At 33.1% G+C, this 22,219-nt stretch overlaps 1 protein-coding gene across 3 annotated transcripts; it reads right to left on the reverse strand.

Moving 5' to 3' along the window:
• Positions 1–614: 614 nt before the first annotated feature.
• On the reverse strand, positions 615–8,010 carry LOC121219041 (uncharacterized). 3 transcript variants are annotated; one of them, XM_041096472.1, is made up of 13 exons: positions 7,641–8,010; positions 6,304–6,456; positions 6,038–6,154; positions 5,865–5,949; positions 5,208–5,316; positions 5,048–5,115; positions 4,784–4,909; positions 3,632–4,701; positions 3,143–3,343; positions 2,986–3,046; positions 2,155–2,268; positions 1,045–1,158; positions 615–936 (listed from the first exon to the last, which is right to left on the reverse strand). In XM_041096472.1, exons 1-13 carry the CDS (start codon positions 7,709–7,711, stop codon positions 838–840), a joined length of 2,388 nt encoding a protein of 795 aa, XP_040952406.1. In that variant the 5' UTR covers positions 7,712–8,010; the 3' UTR covers positions 615–837. The 3 variants fall into 3 exon arrangements, with proteins under 3 accessions (XP_040952406.1, XP_040952405.1, XP_040952407.1); XM_041096471.1 differs by having other exon boundaries at positions 6,304–6,459; positions 7,641–7,967; XM_041096473.1 differs by lacking the exons at positions 615–936; positions 1,045–1,158 and having other exon boundaries at positions 2,210–2,268; positions 3,143–3,249; positions 6,304–6,459; positions 7,641–7,970.
• Between the last annotated feature and the right edge of the window lie 14,209 nt (positions 8,011–22,219).

The following is a 22,219-nucleotide window of genomic DNA, read 5'->3' on the forward strand; positions in this document are numbered from 1 at the left end:
TGATATGTAAGTTGTTATTCTCATTTTTTTTTGGTGAATATTTGTATTATACTTTACATCCCATAATTGAGTTGATGTCACAAGTCCACGGGATACCTGCTCAATTGAAAAATGATTAAAAATTTATCCTTTTTGCCTTTTTATATTTGAAGAACTAAAACCTCATTTAGATTTTTTTTTTATAAATATATTGATATATATATTCACCAATAGCATGTTATAAATTAATTATTATTTAATTTATTAATTTATTTGAAAATACTAAATATATGTCCAATCAACTAAAATAATATATAAAATCAACCAATATAATACCCCGAATAACTAATATATTTATTTATAGAATATCGATGAGTAGTAATTAGTTGTAACATATCCTACCCAAAGGATTCATTAAAATAATAGAACAAAATTATTTGGTGCAAAAGAGTGGAGCTCATTAATATTGTTTCTTAGCTGTACCTTACCAGAATATCATATGCAATTATCATGGAGAATTAATTACATGCTGAAACCCTAAGACATGAATTAAAATAGTCGTTTGAAAATCTGCGCCCAATATTTCAAACCCAATAGTTGTTTGAAATTGATTTGTAAACTCAAATAACTTCAAATAGTTAAAAGCCCAGCCAGCATCTGGATAAAATGGGTAATCTGTTGTTACAATGCAGCAATATCAGTGGATAGTGGCATTTTAATTCCAAAATGGTTAATCAGATCCTGAATACCACAATAAGGACGACCTTGCTATTCTATGGCAGCCATGTTTTCTTCTGAGAAATTGTCATGGATTTGGCATACCACAAGAAGGAAGAATAAACTTAAACCTTGCTCTTGCTATTCTACTCCGGCCGTGTTTTCTACAGAGAAATAATTTGATGTGTTGTGATTGGTGTCTCGAGCACCATCGTACTGAAGCACTCTCAGTCTCCCTTCCTGCGTTTAGTAGCAATCTTTGTTAATGGACTAATGATCTTACTAGGTTTGTGGTTCAAGAATATTGTAGGCAAATAAAACACCATTTATTTATTTAGATACACCAACCTTGGTTCCATACGCAAGACCTCCTCCAGGGAAAGGATGAAAGCATGCAACATTTACCTCATCCTCTGCGCTAGGAAGTACCCTCACAAGTTCCATATCCGAAACTCTATATACCTAACGGACAAAACAACACACTGTTATGCCAGATTCCCAACATTGTAAACTCGGAAAAGAAAGATGAAGTTTCGAGAAGCATTATATCAACTAGTTGGCAGTACAATGCATGTAAGATTAAACACATTACAAGCAACAAGTAAAATCCTTCTGCTCCCCTCTTCACCCAAACAAATTATCGGTTATAAGATCAAAACAACATTAACTCCAGTAAAACAGTTTTATATGGATAAATACATTCACATTGATTTATACCAAGTGAAATTTGATCTAATTATAAAATTCAATCAACAGTAGATTGATCAAAAATAGGTTCAAACTAAGATCAAGCCAAACATTGGAAAGAATAGGCAAAGTTGAAAGCAAATCTTAATCTAAAAAGGGTCATATAAGATGTATAATGAAAGTTGGAGTCCATAAGGACCATACTTCCTAAAAGTAATTGAATAAAGAAATGGAAGTTGATCAACCATAACATAGGCCCACACAGGACCCACATCCATGAATAGTTGACATCCCACAACTATAGAATTGTGATACAGTTCATTTCTAAACACTTGAAGTTAATATAATATCAGACATTCAGACTAAGAATTACTGTGTCAACCATTTTTTGTAACTTGAAACTCAGTTTTGAGATTTCAGGATATAAAAATCTTCAACTAACCATTAGGGTCTTAGAAAAAAACAGTACCAAAAAATGATTATATCTTGAAGAGCAAATGAATCGTACAGCTTTAGTCAACTAACTTCTCAATAATCCAAATATTGTGAATTTGGACAAAGCCTATGTCAGATATCATAACATTGCTTGAAATATAATAAATCATTTACAACTGAATTTTCCACGTTACCTTACTTAGAGCAATCCAACAGATTCTATCAATAAATATATTCCAGATTGAAATAGAGAAGCAGAGAAGAGAAAACTATTGGCAGAGGGACAAAAGACATTCATAATATGCAGAAAATATAGAACTTAAGAGGAACTTCTACCTCTAGTACTGTGTATATAGGAGATGTTGTTTTCCCGTCAATTACGATGCTTTTAAGAAGAGAACCATGACGCCGACCATAGGCAAGTAATATGTGCTCAGAAGTCGGTGAGAACTGCATGCGTGACATTAAATACAGAAATCAGAAACATTTATGCCCCTATTCTAGGCCAATACAGTACCTCCTTTTTTTTCGGTCAGAAGGCCAATACAATACCTCTAATTCCATTCATTTATACAAATGGCATGTAAGAAATTTAAGCATTAGTACCAAAAGAAATTAAAATAAGGAAAAATTATATTTAAACAAAATTAATCACATACTAACTGGAGCGACAGCCAGTGCTGATATCCTAACAGATATATTATACCATCAATACAAAAGAAAAGGTAGGAGCAAACAGATTCCAGTGGCCAAATCATGTTGCCCATGACATTTTTGGTTTGGTCATAGCTGACTACGCAATATGGACCATGATTGGAACAACTTTAAGCGTCCAAGGAAGGAAGCAATTCTCTTGGTAAAATATAAAGTAAATTATGTCTTCCAATAATGAATTGAAAAACTGTTGGGAGTTCGATGTGAAACTGGGAAATGAGGAATTCCAGAACTCAGCATAAACTGGGAAATGAGCATCAATACCAAAATTACAAGGACTAAAACATTTTCACATCCTTGAGGAGTTCTCTTTGTTGATTAATATGTTGGAATTGGGTTGTTGAGGGGAGAGGGGAGGAGGAGATATTTCATTGTGGTTATTTTTTATGGCTAACATTCAGTACTGGTACCTTCTGTAGCAAGCTTTGAGATTATCAATTACAAGCAACTGACCTGAATTGATGTCAAAGAATGTGCAGCTCTAATTGCTCGCGAAACAAGCACTGAACCAAAGCTGCATTGTTTCAAAGAACATTGCATGGATAAGATAACCATCCACCAAATATCACTAAAACAATGTGTACTAGAGCACAAAAGGAATGAACTTTACGTTGCCTTCTCAAGAGAATATATCCGAAGCTCATATACGACTTGGTGTGCTGAGATTGGATGTCGAGTTGGGGATGTTCCAGCCCCACCATCTTGATGGACCAATGCCTGTAATCGAGGATCAGCTTCCGAATGAGGAAGCACACAAGCAACACAAGCAGCTAAAAATTTCCCACAAGGTGAAAAATGTGCACCCATTTCACTGCGAAGACATAATGCAGCCACGAAATGCCATAACATAAACAGGATGACATGCTAATGAAATACAGTATTAGAGGGCAACCACAAATTTAAGAAGGCCAAGTCTTTATGTGATGGAACAATATTGAACAAATAAAAAGGAAATTTGCAATGTCTTGTGCATAGAGAGATGTATAAGAGATGAATGCATACGAAGTACAATAAATTAGCTCTTAGAGACAAAGCACTGTTTAATGACAAAGGCAAATTTAAGAGCATCAAACCGTTGGAACAAATAAAAGATGATTACCTACAAAGGACAGCATGTGGTATGGTTAAGCGGCATTTGCCAACATTTAGTAGTGCACAAGGATTTTTTATATCATATGACCACACTTTAAGCTTCACCGTGCAAGGCAACTCGGCAGCTGCAGCTACAGCCATTGATGTGGCAAGTTCAGATTGGAGTCGACTTATAATTCGTTCAGCATCAGTGCCATCATGCAGAGAATTGCTAGGCACAGGAACTTCACCAGTTTCAGAAACTAAGCGAGACTGTGAAATATTTTGCAATCCAATTCTTCCAAAAACCCCGGATTGGCTAATGCTGTTGGATATTCCCAAAGAACATGCAGCAGCCTCCACATTACCGACCAAAGGCTGCAATATCGAGGAAGACGCTGTGTATTGAGTTAAATTTTCATGACCAGTGCCACTGTGAGGACGCATAGAGGGAAAATTCGTTTGTTGACCCATTACCCACCCTTGCAGAAATGGAAGCTCCCAACATATAGTTCCCAAGGGTAAAAATTGCAGAAGTGGCCGAAATTCCCTGGCATCTTGTTGGTCAGAAACATGTCTAGGCACTCCCCTTTGTGCACTACTATAACTACTGCGGTTAGTAGAGTTAGGTTCCTCACTTTCCCTTATAGGCTGAATTTCATCAGTATCCATAGCATCGAAAGAGGGTTCGGCTGCACCAGTTTCCATCCTAAAAGCAACTGAGGTATTTACAAGATTCTCTGAACCAGAATACAAGTGAGAAGGAATTGGAGGAACTGCCTCCATGGGAGATGCTGTGCTATTATACTGTTCTCCCATTGTTGTATCTGTTTGAAATTGCATTGAAGGAGAATGCCCAGCCTGCGTACCAGATGACCCAACAAGCCTACTAATGTACTGCAAATCCATTCTCGAATCATCTATGGAAAATGAAGGCACAATCATGCAAGGCAATGACATCAGGGAGGGATTAGCAGCCAAACCAACATGATCACTAGATTGACCACATGTCACAAAAACTGCAGGAGGAGGATGATGGAAGTAGCCCTGCGATGTTGCTTGTGTCATTGAAGAATCTGAAGAGTCAAGATCATTCACCTGCATATCAGTCCAATAATGTAATCCATACGATAGATGGAATAAAAAAATCAAAAGAAGGGAAAAACATTGGAGAATTTACCTCAGCAGTCAAGAGAAATGGAGCAGCATGTGGGTGAAAGTGTACAGCTCGTAGAGATCGTCGTGTCTTCAATATAATGGCTGGTGAGGAACCCTCTCCATTCTTATTGTAGTCCCATATGTACAACTGAAACATGATACAAAACATAAATGCTGTGGGACCCACATAATCATGCTTCACAAGCTTAAGGATATAATGCAGGAGGAGATAAGAATTTCAAGCATAAAGGCATTATATGACAAGATCACAGGCAATATTCACCACCTTGTGACCACATGCAACTGCTAGAAGTTCTCCTTCTGCATGAAAAGCAAGGGAAGCAATTGGACGATCTGCATGTGTAAAAGTGGGCAAGGTAACATTTACATAATAAGTGTAAGAACAACACTTCTAAATCACAAAAAATTGTTGGAGTGGGAAGTACAGAAATCACGAGATCCTAAACACTCTGCAGTCTTTGCATCCCACAAACGAACTTCATGATCCAAGCTCCCACTTGCAAGAATTTCTGGATGCACTGGGTGAAATCTAACCTGTAAAAGCTCCATTAGGATTTATACAACAATGACATATAACTCTTTTGTTTTATCAAAGCATAATAACTCATAAACAGCATACTAAACTATAACTGCTTTAAATTTACCTAACCTAAGCTCATCTAGACTCCCTGCTCTAAGTCAAGCTAATTGGTTTTCAAGTAAAAGCTTAAACATTTAAACCTTAGGCCTCATAGCAAACCAGATGCCATCAGAAATCAAAGCCACCTGAGGCCTTCAACTAGTAGCCACCACTTATCCCATGAAGAAAGCTCCCAGACAATTTAAGGAGGCAGGGGAAAAGAAGGTTGGTAACATAGCAACCAAATCAATAGAAGATGTTGCACTTATGTTATTCTCTTTGCCTTAAAGAAACAACAGGCATTGGACCTTTTAACAAATGGCCTTCTAGAATTATCATTTTCAGTAAGGATTACCATAAGATACCACAAAAATTATCTAACAAGAAAGTTACATTTTAGAACAGCAAAGTCAATCAGGGACTACCAAATACTGACTTGCACAATAAGTAAAAATGTACTCACCACCCAAGGTGTTCTCCGATGACCAGTCAAGACCTTTAAGCACTTTCCCTTTTGATAATCAAAAATCTTCACAGTGTGATCACCACTACAAGTAAAAAGACGAAGTAAATACTACAAGCCAAACCATGAAATCTGGTGAAGAAAAGGAGAACATTCACACAAGTACAACTTACTGGGTAGAAGCAAGTGTTCTTCCATCAGAACTAAAAGCTGCTGCAATTGTTGACCTTGGAGGAGGCACCAGAGGACAATATTTGCCTGATAAATGCTGCAAAGACTCTTCCTCAGCCCTATAAAAGAAAAGAATAGCAACAACAATGATTATGAATGGCTTGTCAGGATAAAATAGAACAGAAAATTGATTTTCAAAAAGACATGCTACCCTTGCACAAGAAATGAAAAATACAAATAAAACAAATACAGTTGAAGAGTCAAGTACCATGACAGAATACCACGTCTGGCATCTCTAATGGGTTCAGTCCAAGGTGAAGAATAGACATTTCGTTTAGGTGCTTCTCCCCACAGCTTCTTTGGTACATATTTTGTTCTAGGAGAGACTTCTCTCTTCCCTAACAGATGTAATATATTTTTACTGCTGAAAAGGAAAATAAAACAGAACTGCATTTAAGCAAGATATTCATATAAACAAAAACTAAAAAATTAACAAGCTTCATGATCCTTTACAAGTTTAAAATAATTATTTCTCAATAAACCCTAGTTACATGAACACAACACAAAGAAATAAGAATTGCATGCTAACAAATCCACTTGAAATTAAAATAGATGAAATGTGGCAAGTGAAAGTGTAGAAAACTTAAGGTGGTGTTTGAGAACATTGATTTCAAAAGATGGACTTAGGTTTTAAAAATAGTGAGAGTGAAATTATTTCTCAAATTCATTGACTTGTTAGATGCCTATTTAGTAGTGAATTTGAAATACCTATAGATATTTTTGAAATTAAATTCATGCTTTATTCCTTTGAAATATATAATCATATTGAATTTGGCTAGTTCACATACAATGCATGCATATCATTCTAACAATTTATATAGCAAATAAAATCCAAATTCAAGTCTTCAAATTCATATTCCTGAACATAGCATAAATAATTTGAGAAAATGACAATAACTTAAAATCCCTATTAAGTAAACGTTGACTTTATTGTTGCCTTCAATCAAAGGCAACGCCAACCAGTTGAGCAATATATTTTAAAATACATGAATAAAGCAATTGAGCACCAAGAAAAACGTAAAATCACAAACAACATAACATCTCCAAGCAACCAGATAAATCTAATTAGATTTCCTAAGAATTGAACATATTAACAAAGCCATAACCTCTATACAGAAGCATTTAGTAAGGTGTAAGCAAGAAATATACAAAAAAAATAAAATCATGCAAAATTAGATCAAACCAAGCTACGGAATAGGATTTAGCTAAAACCAAAAATCTAGAATTCTAAGCTTTCTTGGTGACCCAAGACAACACAAACAAAATTTGAAAAAAAAATGAAAATATAAAATTCAACAATCTAAATTCAGTTTCAATTCCGACCTGCGTCGACGATTAATAGAAGCGAAAAGTAATGTACAAACACGAAATCTATGAAATAAGTGATCCATAATTAGATCAATTCAAGCTACGTAATAGGTTTTGGCTAAAACCGATTTCTAGAATTCTAGACTTTCTTAGTGATCCAAAACAACACAAACGCGAAAAGAAGATGAAAAAAAAGAGAGGATACAATTAAATAATAAAATCAGTTTCTACTCCGACCTGCGACGACGATTGATGGAGGGTTGATATCGGAAGGAAGCTCGATCGTGCGGCCAAGGATGTCCGGTCATTTTTCAACAAAACGAAAGTCATAACAATCTAGGCATATTTTTCCCCTTAATTATTCTTTCTTCAAACAAAAGCGTAGCAACTAAGGTGTTTGAAGTTGGGATTTGGTGGAGAATTCTCGTTTTCTCCTTTATCTCTTACGAGATCTCAATGGAAAGTACGAACTAAATCACTTTTCCGCTATGTGAACTGAAGAAGATTGAAATGGTTGAAAAACCTAAAGAGGGAAAGGAAGAGGAAGCTCAGGACAGACAGAGAGAGGGGTTAAAAATGAGTCCATGTGAGGTAAAATGGGTTAAGTTTCACTTTCACCTCAACGTTTTCCTTTTCTATTTTTATTAATTTATTTGATTTTACCGTTTTACCGACAATATCTTTTTCACGTGCGCTGGTTTCTAAAGTTGACGAGAGAGGTCAGGGGTCTGCATCCTATCTGATTTTCCCTCCCACCTCAACGTTAAAATAATAATCAGGCAATGTCGGGAAATATTTTTGAAGGGACCAAATTAAAATATTCTTTTATGAGTAAAAATGTGATCTTTTATTGTACACTTATAATTTTATAATTTTAAATAACAATTTTACCATTTTAGGATTAAAATGTGGGTTTATCATTATTAATTTATAAGTTTTCAATTTTTAATGGATTAGACTAAAAAATTTTCTTTTTAGGTATCACCCTACATTCAAATTTAATGGTAAAACTGAATATAAGATGTCATGTTGATTCCCAGAATAATCCCAAACAAAACAAATTCAAAATGAAACATTTTTCATGCATAATTAAAATATAAATTTAACAAGATTAAAACATTAATTCGGAGATGTCATGCCTTATTGATGATGATCAAATAATAACCCAATGAAAACGAGCTTAAGAATAGCATTCGGGCCCAAAATAACAAAATAGAGCAGTAAATCTCGAGGCTTGGTAACCCCTAAATCATGAAATTTGAAATCATTTGTCCGCTCTTGAGACTTGATGTGCAAGTCTAGATACTTTGGGTCAAGTCCCTAGAGGTGTTCAAACAATCGATTCAGTTAATACTTGAATCGAACTACCATTAAATGAATTAACTAAAATTTCAAAATCTTTTAACCTTTAACGAAATTAAATTTTTTTAAAAGCTTATTAACTGACCGGAATAATTTTAGTTAACTCGAACGATTAACTGAACTTTTTACATATTTTTTCCTTTGTTCAAACATGAAAATAAAAACAATTGTAATGTTCTTTTTCTTTGTTTTTAATTCAATAATAATAATATAAAAAACAACAAATAACACGATAAAATACTAAATTAAAATCATAATAACAAACGGTAGATTAAAAACATAGCTAGAGACCTCTTCAATGCTTAAACAAACACTACATTAAAAATTGTTGAGTGATGAAATGAAAGGGAAAAAAAAGGATAAATTGAAGGGTGAAGAAGATGGTCGAGCGGTGCCCCCTAGCATTTAGACTTTGCTTTGAAAACAAAAACAAACAAATGCTTAAGTTGCCTAGCACGAATTATTTGCTTAAGTTAGGTTTCTTTCTTTCTCTCTCTCTCTCTTTAATTTTTTTTATTCTTTTAGTTTATATATATATATAAATCCATTTATTTTTATATTTTGTGCTTACATAATGTATTAGACATATTTAATATATCACATCTATAATATATTATTAATAATTTCAGTTAATCGAATTATGTGGTTTATGATTCAATTTCAAACCAAATTAACCGATAATTAAACAAGGTTACAGAGCATTACCAGAGTTTACAGATAAAATAAACAAATATTTCATATAAAATAACATTCATATCGGAAACCAATCAAAAACAAATATATTGTCCCGTATGCGAGCCCTCGAGACCCAAAATACACTTTAGAAATAAGTCGAGACTAAATCGGGTGCTCAAAGAATTTTTTGAAAAACATTAAAATTTTTCAAAGGTGCAGGGGACACACGCCCGTGTGGTCAGACCGTGTAACTCACATGGTCAAGAGACACATCCGTGTCTCAAGCCGTGTGGGTATTCGAAATAGGGACACATGGCCGTATCCCAACCCATGTCCCTACCCATGTAACTCTCTGACTTGGGTCACACGGCCAAGCCACACACCCATGTGCTAGGCCGTGCGAGCATACTGGCTTGCAAAATTTAAAAGATGCAAGGGACACACGCGTGTCATCTGGCCGTGTGTCACACACGACTAAGACACACGCTCGTGTCTCTACCCGTGTGGACAAAAATAGGTCGTTTTCCAAGCCACATTTCTCACTCAATTTTTCATCAGCCTAACTCAACATTTTTGCACATCAATAAGCCATAACAAGGCATTCAAATCAAGCTAAATCAAGTCTTAAACATGTATTATCACAACATACAACCAATATGCCCATAGGCAATTCAAATGACAATTTGAAAACATGTCAATCAAATTCCAAAATTTACCTAGATAACCAAATACATATATGCATAATTTTGCTAAATATACTAAATCAACCAATTCTCAAAATACCTATAATTTTCCATCATTCAACCATTCCAAACACATTCCAAACATGATAATGCTACTTATAAACACACCAAAATATACCAAACACAAGCCATTCAAACTGCTAGTTTCAACAAAACATTTATATACCAACATTGACCAAAATAACCTATACATGCCATTATAACCGGAATTAATTTACTGAAAATACTAAAAGAGTCGATGGATAGTGTGATTCAGCTCCGACTAGCTTTCAACCCAAATGAGCTTCCGAATTACTATAAAACATGGAAAAATAACATGGAGTAAGCTTTTAAGCTTAGTAAGTTCGTATAACATAGAATTTAACTTACCATTTAATCACATTTAAGGTAAACATACAATACATATTCAAACCAATTTGGCCAAAAGCCTAAACACATAACCTCAACATGTTAGCCATGTAAACACATATAATAGCTCATAATCATGGATGAACATAGTCATTAAGCAAGTTCCACATACATGTATCAACCAAATCATGTTTCAATATATCAAGTAATATTATTTCCATGTATATACCGGTAATAGTTTATACCAAACTCATTTTGTCTCATAACAGAACATTACCCGTTGAACCGTTTAAAATATCGTTAGATACACGGGTAGTACACATGAACTGTACAAAATTGTAATCCGTCAATTCATGTACATGTATTCTCATATGAGCATGTAATCGAGAAGCTCTTCCGAGCTATATAACGGGAAGCTCATGTGAGCTAAATAACGGGAAGCTTATATGAGCTGTATATCGGGAAGCTTATAAGAGCTGAAATCGGGAAGCTCATGCGAGCTAAATATCGGGAAGCTCATGAGAAATGTGGTGTGTTCGCAACACATGCAGGACTACAACCAAAACGGTAACCCTAATGACATGTCATTGTATCCTTCGAATTTCTAAGGTTGAAACAGGACTTAGAAATTATCGGATATGTGATTAGTAATTATACATGGAAATTGTACAAATCACTCACAATAATATTCAATTTTAAAACATATAAATGTACAATTTAGCTACATGAACTTACCTCGACAAGTGTCTGTAGATACAAAGGCTACTAATCCGTTACTTTTCCTTTGTCTCGATCTAACTCCGTACTAAGTCTATCTGGATCTATACAAATGAATTTGACTTAATTCAATTAATTCATATTCAATTCATTCCAACACACATTTTTGACAAAATTACTATTTTTCCTCTATACTTTTAATTTATTACAATTTAGTTCCTATGCTCGAAAAATGAAATTCATACAATTTAATTATTATTCAAGCCTACTCAATTTTTATACATATTAATAGCAGCCCATGTATTTCACGAAAGTCAGAATTTTACCATAAATTTATCATCTTTTCAATTTAGTCCCTAATTAATAATTTCATCAAAATTCTCTTTACAAAAGTTGTTTTTCTAATAACAAAAGTTGTTTGTCTATCATAAAACTTCAAAATTCAAGCATACTCATCCATGGCAAAATCCTAATACTTTAACGATTTTGCAAATTAATCCCCGAGATAATTAGATTAAGCTATTACGATATCGAAAACATAAAAATTATTAAAAATGGGACAAAAATACATACCTAAATGAGTAAAAATAAGCTTGCTAACTTCAAGGTTCTATGGCTAGGGTTTTCATCTCTTTTTTTTTCTTTTATTTGGTAAAAGATGATGATATTAGATTATTTTATTTATTTATCATCATTTATAATTTCTTTTTCCAAAATTAACCTTAATAATTTATTAAATTTTCAATGATGAATAATCATTCTTATCCACTAACTACTCTAAATGGTCTATTTACTATATAAGGACCTCCAATTTAAAATTCCATAGCTATTTAATACCTTTAGCTATTAGAATTCAATTTTTGCACTTTCTGCAATTTAGGCCTTTTTATCAGATTAGACATGTAAATGGTAAAATTTATTAACGATATTTTTATACGATATTTCTATCATACTATAAACCATAAAATAATATTAAAATAAATTTTCTTCCGACCTCGGATTTGTGGTCCCAAAACTACTGACCCAATTTCACTGAAAACGAGCTGTTACATCTAATTTGTAGAAAAAGACGAAATTTTGAATAAGTCTTGAAACTTATTCATCATGGTTTCAAGATTTATGCTAGAAATGTAGAAAATACCATTTCAAATCATTCTAACATGCTTCAAAATAAACCTAAACATATCCAAACATGCCTTAAGAGTATATGGACGAAATAAACATATCAATCTAAGTTCGAAACACATTTTTTTATCGAAAAACATGTTTAATTAAAATCTAGTTACTGAAGTTTTGTACTAAAAAATATAGTTTTATAATGTCATGTATAAAATCATATTAGTCAATATCAAATTTGATTCTAAAGTTCAAATAAAACCAAACGTGCCAAATATGTATTGACACGTTGGTGTCACGGGCAACGGATCAAAGCCCGTGATGAATGTGTTGGAAAAACGTGTTTGAAAAACACAACAAAAAATAAGTTTAGAGAAAAACCAGAGTTTTAATTTTTTTTCCAAAATAAGATCTTGGTTGTGATATCTAAATTAATAAATACTTAATCAAAATTGTACCATTTCAATTCATCTAGGATTAGCACTTCGACCGAGTAGTCTTCTCCGCTATCCTCAAGCTCATGTCTGCTGAGTGTGGGCTTGCTTCGAATCAGAAAATTTTTCACAAAAATTACCAGTGGGAAAATTTTGCAATTTCTCTAAACTTTTGGGTCAAGTTGTAAATCAGAAAAATATCTTAACAAATTTTCTGAAATAATCTCTTCAGAGAATTTTCTCTCTACAGCTTTCTCTTGAATTCAAGTGTGTGAAAAATCATAACCCAATACTCTCTTTATACAGGGAGAGTTTAGAGAGTTCAACAATGATTAAACTTAATCACTCTAATATTAAATTTAATCTAATATTTATCTTGATAAATATTAGATTAAATTTAATATTAAATCTTATAAAAATAATAAAATGTTTATCTAAAAGATAAACATTAAATTAAATTAAATATTAAGATAATTACTTTAATATTAAATTAATAAAATACTATTAAGATAAGTCTTAAATTAAATTTAATATTAAACTATTAAAATAATATTATTTTTGGAATAATTAATTTAAAATCAAATTCTCTGATAGAGTCCTAGTAGGAGTGTAACTCTTCCACTGCTCAATCACCGAAGACCAACCGCTACCGACCACCAAGATGTCGCCTTCGCAGCCACCGACACTATCGTGTCTGATGATGCAAGTACGACACCCTTACGACACACTGAGCCGGTTCGGTTCAGGTCAATGACGATCTGACCAGTCCGGTCTAGCCACCGGTCAAACCGTTGACTCAATTTCACATACCGAGCTTGATTTGACCAATTTTTGGGTCTTGGTCTCGGTTTTGGGCTCCCGAGTCAAATTTTCGATCTTAGGTTCAATTTTTAAGTTTAATTATCCATTGAGTCAATTGTCTGACTAGAAAATTAACTTCCAAAATATTATATTAATTTTAATTGATTTGATTAAATTAATTTTGAGCAAAATTAATTTTTCCAAAAATCACTTAGATTTTCCAAATTAGTTTTTCAAGAAAATTCTTTAATCAAATTCTCTAATTGAATGATTTTTACAACCATCTAATTTAATTCCATATCAAATAAATCGACTTAATTAAATTATTCCTAAAGTCGTAGAATTTTCTTCTGATTCAAATGCAGTCCAATTGAGCTTATGATGAGCTAGCGGAGGGACCAATCAGACATATACAATTAGACTCTAATGATTGCAATTATGTCCAGAAGTATCGTTTCGGTAATTCGTAATTACTTAATTATGGAGTCAGTCTACAAGAAGTATCATGATTGAAAAATCCTTATTAGATACTATTTATGAAAACAATTCATCTAATTGCTTTGTCCAATAACTTTGTCATGTGTGTGTTACCCTCATATGATATCTTTGATTCCTTTGAGTAAAATTCGTTCACTCAATACAATCCTATTTTATCTCATTTGTCACCATTGTGTCTTCTTAATAATTAATATGATCATTGTCAACAAATGACTGTGATAAATTGCTCGTTCGAGAACAAGCAACCCGTGGCCACGTTCCATATTTATTAATCCACACAATGCCAATGAGAGGATATCATTAACTCTTTAATTGAGCTATGAATTCCACTGTTGCTAGTAAAGCCATGCCATACACAAGTCATGTACCTAACATACTGGCTATGTGCTCGATCATCTTTAGAGCATAAGTCTCCACTTATATCAAAGCACATAACTTGCATACGCATAGTCAGTGATTAACTTAAGATTTAGGTAAATCACACCATGAATGTCACAAATGAATTAATTTACAAATGAATTCAAAATTAATTCATCTTGGGTCCAGTCCAATGTATCATTCTACCAATGAAAACATTTATGTCACTACTCGTGGAGTTAACTGCTCCGATAGTCAAGACTAGCCATCTTCCTAATTGGAATTGTAGACGACATAATAATCCTTCTCAGTATTTGAATCAAACGCTTAATTTGATTCTTTTACAGGATTACGTACTCATTTAGATTATCTACTAAAGTAAGTTGTATTTCCGCAATGTAAACGTTCTTTACAATGCCACTTATCTTCAGTTTGAACTTTAGACAATCAATGAGCTAATATTTGTTTGTCACAATTTTTCTTGTCACAATTTTGTTATGCATGCAAAATATAAAATAAAAAAGACATAATAGTGAAATGTGAAATTAAATTTATTTATTTATTCATCAATTAAATAAATAGAAAACAGTTACATGTTTACAACAATATGGGTGTGTTTCCCAACAGAATGCACACATAACTTCCCATGGAGGAAAACTGATTAAATGGGGCTCATTTGCTCCACTTGAACTGGCTCGATTCGTGAAACATATAGAGAAGCCCATCTACTTGAAGCCTTAGTAGCCAAGTGAAATACTCCAGTAAAACTAGAGTTACTTGGGTAATTATTGTAAACCCTAAGGAATAAATATGTATAAAGTTTAAATCTCTTAGGACTCTTATCTTGTAGATAGACACTAATCTCAGTCGTTAATGTAATTCAATCTGTACCGTTGGATTTGGGGGAGATCAACTATAAATAGAGGCATTCCCCTCATTTGTAATCACTTAGTTGTAAACTGGTCTATCGTAATTTGATACGTCAGATTAGGCTTTCCAAAACACTTGTGGAGCTTATTCTCAAACAATATAAAACTATTTTCCATATTCTTGTTGATTTTTAGTTTTTACTATGAATATTCATTTTTGCTTAATTTTACTCATTTTGAAACCCAAATTGGCAAAATGGTGCCATGGAGAACCTAACGATGAGTTTGAGTTGGTGTAGGGAGATGAAAATATATCAACTTTGAGGAGAACTTTATTTGATAAGGGTGTCGCGAAATTGATGCTAGGATGTCACAATGCCAAGCTATTTTTCTTCGAAGGTGTAAGACTTTAACAGGAAATCAGCATAGAGCTGACTATCAAGAGAGTCACGATACTAAGGGTGCTATGTCACGATATTGATCCCAATGTCGAGACACCAAGCTTCTAAGATCGCTATATTATTGAAGGTTGTGAAGTGAAGAAATCATGGTCACTATCAAGGATGTCGTGACATCGAGAACCCCCAGAGCCATAAGTGTGCCACTGTTGAGGGTGTCGCGTCACTGAAGCTTAGATGTCACGACATCACTGTCTAACGGGGTGAAAAATGTTGCAGAGAGATAGTCTTGTGTCCAACACCAACCAAGTCAACACACACATTTTAAAGGCAATTTTGTCATTGTTAGGGTTGAATTCTCAGCTATTTAAAAGACCTTTGTCGGAAAAAAATAGGTTTAGAAAATGCAGCAGAAAATAAATTTAGGAAAAATGAGAGTTTTAAATTTTTCTCCAAAATAAGATCTTGGTTGTGATATCTAAAGTAATAAACACTTAATCAAAATTGTACATTTTCGATTCAGCTAGGATGAGCGTTTCGACCGAGTAGTCTTCTTCGCTACCCTCAAGCTTACGTTTGTCGAGTGTGGGCTTGCTTCGAATCAGAAATTTTTTCACAAAAATTACAAGTAGGGTAATTTTGCAATTTCTCTAAACTTTTGGGTCAAGTTTTAAATTAGAAAAATATCTTTAGAAATTTTATGAAAAAATCTCTTTAGAGAATTTCCTCTCTACAACTTTCTCTTGAATTCAAGTATGTGAAAAATAATGACCCAAGACTCTCTTTATATAGGGAGAGTTTAGAGAGTTCAACTATGATTAAACTTAATCACTTTAATATTAAATTAAGATAATATTTTATCTTAATTTAATATTAAATCTTATTAAAATAATAGATGTTTATCTTGTAGATAAACATTAAATTAAATTTAATATTAAGATAATCACTTTAATATTAAATTAATAAAATACTATTTAGATAAGTATTAAATTAAATTTAATATTAAACTAATAAAATAATATTATTTTTGGAATAGTTAATGTAAAATCAAATTCTTTGGTATAGTCCCAATATGAGTGTAACTCTTCCACTGCTCAACCACTTAAGACCAAATGTAGCCGGCCACCAAGACGCCACCGTCACAGCCGTTGGCACCACTGTGTTTGGTAATGCTGGTGCGACACCCTTATGGCACCCCAAGTCGGTCCAATTCGAGTCAGTGATGACCCAATCGGTTCTGTCTAGCCATCGGTTGGACCATTGGCCCGGTTTCACATATCGGGCCTGGTTCGACCAATTTTTGGGTATTGGTCTTGGTTTTGGGCTCCCGGGCCCAATTTACAATCTTAGGCTTAATTTTCAAGTTCAATTACCCATTGTGTCATTTGTCTGACTTGAAAATTAATTTTTAAAAATATTATATTAATTTTAATTAATTTGATTAATTTAATTTTACTTTATCAAAATTAAATTTTTTTTTCAAAAATCACTTAGATTTTCCAAATTAATTTTTCAAGAAAATTCTTTAATCAAATTCTCTAGTTGAACAATTCTCACGACCACATAATTTAATTCTACATCAAATAAATCGACTCCATTAAATTATTCCCAAAGTCATAGGATTTTGTTCTGATTCAAATGCAATCCGATCAAGCTTTTGTTGAGCTAGCGGATAGACCAATCAGACATATAAAATTAGGCTCTAATAATTGCAATTTGTCTAGAAGCATCGTTCCGATAATTAGCAATTACTTAATCATGGAGTCAGTCTACAAGAAGTACCATAATTGAAATATCCTTATTGTATACTCTTTACGAAAGCAATTCATCCAACTGCTTTGTCCAATAACCTTATAATGTGTGTTATCCCCATATGATATCTTTGATTCCTTTGAGTTAAATCCGTTCACTCAATACAATCTTATATTATCTTATTTGTCATCATTGTGTCTTCATAATGATTAATATCATCACTGTCAACAAATGATTATGATAAATTGCTCGTTTGAAAACAGGTAACCCGTGGCCACGTTCCATATTTAACAATCTACACAATGTCAATGAGGGGATATCATCAACTCTTTAATTGAGCTATGAATTCCACTGTTGCTAGTAAAGCTATGCCATACACAAGTCATGTACCCAACATACTGGCTATTGGCTCGATCATCTTTAGAGCATAAGCCTCCACTTATATCAAAGCACATGAGTTGCATACGCATGGTTTGTAACTAACTCAGGATTTAGGTAAATCGCACCATGAACGTCACAAGTGAATTAATTCACAAATGGATTCAGAATTAATTCATCTTGGGTCCAGTCCAATGTATCATTCTACCAATGAATACATCTATGTCTCTACTCGTTGAGTCAACTACTCCGATAGCCAAGACTAGACATCTTCCCAATAAGAAGTGTAGACGACATAATAATCCTTCTTAGTATTTGAACCAAATGCTCACTTTGATTCTTTTACGGGATTACGGGCTCATTTAGATTATCTACTAAAGCAAGTTGTCTTTCTCACAATGTAAACGTTCTTACAATGTCATAGCAAAAAGTTGGACAGATTGCCAACAAAAATGTCATGGACATTCTAGGAAGATGCTGATGCAGCATTCAGTCACGTCATTCTCATCCAACTGTACGTGTACCAGATAAATTTACCTGAAAAAGAGGGAGAAAATGTGTGTACTGAGAGAGGGGGACCTACCCTATAAAAGAAGAAAGAGAAAGAGAAGAGGATGAGTTTTTTCTCTCTAGAAAAAAATCTCGTCAAAATTTCAGAGAAAAAAGGGAAGAGGGTAGCAACTTAAGAGAAGAGCAGAGATGTAAGGAAGGGGACGACGCATTCAACCTTGGGTCATGCACGATTTGGTAGCATCGGGGTTAAAGTTGGAGTGGCGAAAGCTTCCTGCAGTTCTACCTTCATTCTATTAATTGATTTCTTTTATTTTTAAACTATGGATGATGATGTTGAATGATGTTGATGTTTTGGATTTTAATTCCCAACCCATGAGCTAATCTCATCGGGTTGGAATTACTGGATGGATTTTTATTACTTTTAATAGCCATGATATTATCTTGATTAGATCTTCTGTTTCATTCGATTTGGGTTATCTTAATACATGCATACAAGCTCTAGACATAGATGAATGCATGACATGTTCTTAGAATTGATTTAATTCATAAAAAGGTTAAGTGAGTTGGATCGTAATCGAATGATACAAGTGAGTACTCGAACGAATACTCGTAGCACTCTAGACATAGAGTTGCGTTCTGTACAGAAAAATGAAGGATAATGTTAGGTATCGTTCTTGAGACTTGTAGACTTACAAAGTCTTAGAATGGTAGCTTAAAGTCTAGTTCTCGAAAGAAGTAGACTGCAGTAGTTATACTCCAAACAGTAATTTGGTTAAGGTTTTGCAATGGCATTATTATGTTATAAAGATATAATCTAAGTAATTCCAACATTACCTTTCAACAGCATAAATCCTCCCAACTTTGTCTCGTAGATTTTCCACAGCAATTTATTCAGTATTTGATCTTAATATTTCATACATTAATACTCCTCATCAAATTGTTATTCTGTCCATTTTTCTATAGCTTAATTAGTATAGTTCATAGTGAAAACTCAACCATTTTAATCCATTCTGATCCCTATGGAGACGATCTCACTTATCACTTTATTACTTGATTCGACATGTATACTTGCACATTTGCATTACATATTCACATGCAGTACTAGCAACAATGGACTTCATAGCTCAATTAAAGAGTTAATGATATCCTCTCATTGGCATTGTGTGGATTGATAAATATAGAACGTGGCCACGGGTTACTAGTTCTCGAACGAGCAATTTATCACAGTCATTTGTTGACAATAATCATATTAATCATTAAGAAGAAACAATGTTGACAATGAGATAAAATAAGATCGTATTGAGTGAATGGATTTAACTCAAAGGAATTAAGGATATCATATAAGGGTAACACACACATGACGAGGTCACTGGACAAAACAGTTGGATGAATTGCTTTCGTAAATAGTATACAATAAGGAGTTTTCAATCATGGTACTTCTTGTGGACTGACTCCATGATTAAGTAATTGCGAATTATCGAAACGATACTTCTGGACATAATTGCAATCACTAGAGCCTAATTGTATCTATCAGATTGGTCCCTCTGTTAGCTAAAAAAAAACTTGATCGAACTACATTTGAATCAGAAGAAAATTTTACGACTTTGAGAATAATTTAATTAAGTCAATTTATTCGATGTGGAATTAAATTTGGTGGTCGTAAAAGTTTTTCAACTAGAGAATTTGATTAAAGAATTTTTTTGAAAATTTAATTTGGAAAATTTAAGTGATTTTAAAAAAATTAATTTTGATCAAGTAAAATTAAATTAATCAAAGCAATTAAAATTAATATGATATTTTTGGAAGTTAATTTTCAGGTTAGACAATTAGCTCAATAGGTAATTGACCTTGAAAACTGGACTTGAGATCGTAAATTGGGCTCGAGAGCCCAAAATCGAGACTAAGACCCAAAAACTAGTTAAACTAGGCCTAGTATGTGAAATTGGGTCGACAGTCCAACTGTTGATTAGACTGAAGCATCGAGTCATCGTTGACTCAGACCGAACCGGCAGCAACTGAACCGGCTCAGGGTGCCGTAAGGGTGTCGCACCTGCACCACCAGACACAGCGATGTCAGTGGCTGCGACAGCGGCATCCCAGTGGCTGGCGGCAGTTGGTTGTCGGTGGTTGAGCAGTGGAAGAGTAACACTCCTACTGGGACTTTACTAGAGAATTTGATTTCAGATTAATTATACCAAAATAATATTATTTTAATAGTTTAATATTAAATTAAATTTCATACTTATCTTAATAGTATTTAATTAATTTAATATTAAGATAATTTAATATTAAAGTGATTATCTTAATATTAAATTTAATTTAATGTTTATCTTGTAGATAAATATTTTATTACTTTAATAAGATTTAATATTAAATTTAATCTTAAAATGATTAAGTTTAATTATAGTTGAACTCTCTAAACTCTCCCTATATAAAGAGAGTATTGAGTCATTATTTACACACACTTATATTCAAGAGAAAGTTGTAGAGAGAAAATTTCTAGAGATATTTTTCTGATTTACAACTTGACACAAAAGTTTAGTGAAATTGCAAAATTACCCCACTAGTAATTTTTGTGAAAAATTTTCTAATTTGAAACGAGCACACACTAGGTAGATGTGAGCTTCAAGATAGCAGAGAAGACTAATCGGTCGAAGTGCATGTCCTAGACAAATCAAACAGGTACATTTTTGATTAAGTGTTTATCACTTTAGATATCACAATCAAGATCTTGTTTTGGAAAAAAATTTTAAAACTCTAATTTTTCCTTAAATTTATTTTCCGCTACGTTTTTTAAACCCATTTTTCCAACAATTGATATCATGAGACAAGTTGTGTTCTATCTATAAGTATAAGTAGATAATCAAAATAAATTTATCTTCTATAATTTGATTATATAAAAAGTGGCATTCTGTAGATCTTATGCATGTTTTGAGTTATATATGAGAATGGATGCGATATTATATATTTGTTATAGAATTTTTTTGTTGAGGTTGTGGTTCTTAGGAAATAGACCGTGGACTATCATCTCCACGTAGGGCTATTTTTAAAAAATTCATTGGATTCTTGTGACCTAGAAACGAATATAGGACTTAATTGTAATTTTTTCAAAAGGAGTCGATGATGAGTAAAAGATACGATGGCAGTTGAAAATCCAAGGAATGCCTTGTGGTGAAAAGTTATGTAATTTTATTTTTCCATTTATTTTCTAGAAATAGAACCATGGAAACCTTGACTGACAACTTTATTTTAATTACCTATCTCATTATATATCTATTTTATAATTATTTATAATATTATGTAATGTTATAATTGTGATATATATGAGATGATCCACAATTGATCGATTAAAAATAAGAAGTGTGGTAATGAGAAAATACATGTGTTGTATTGTTGTATTCACTTCTTTAGGTTATTCGATAACTGTGAGAAGTGTGGTAATGATAAGGTGTATGTTTAGGATTGGCTCTGGCTAGGAAAGACTTGGTTTTTAAGTTGTCAAATTTGACTCACCTCCTTTTCCTGGGACCCTAATTGGTGCACGGTTCTCATTCACTTCTTTGATTTTTTCCCTTAAAAGAAAAACCGTAGAGAATCAAAATTATTTGTTTTAAGATTGATTGATTCTTATGAATGATTATTATAAAATCAAAATTATTTGTTTTAAGATTGATTGATTCTTATGAATGATTATTATAAAATTGCCATAGCATGCCATGCATATATTGGACGCATGTCATTTAGATTAGATAAGAATGCCACTAGGATTATTGTATGATCATTCTTGAAATTTGGGATAAAAAAACCTTACATATTTTTAAAATATTGAGTGGGAGAAGGTCATTGGACAAGACC

The sequence above is a fragment of the Gossypium hirsutum genome, chromosome D07 (assembly GCF_007990345.1).
Source record: "Gossypium hirsutum isolate 1008001.06 chromosome D07, Gossypium_hirsutum_v2.1, whole genome shotgun sequence".
In the NCBI taxonomy this organism is placed as follows: Eukaryota; Viridiplantae; Streptophyta; class Magnoliopsida; order Malvales; family Malvaceae; genus Gossypium; species Gossypium hirsutum.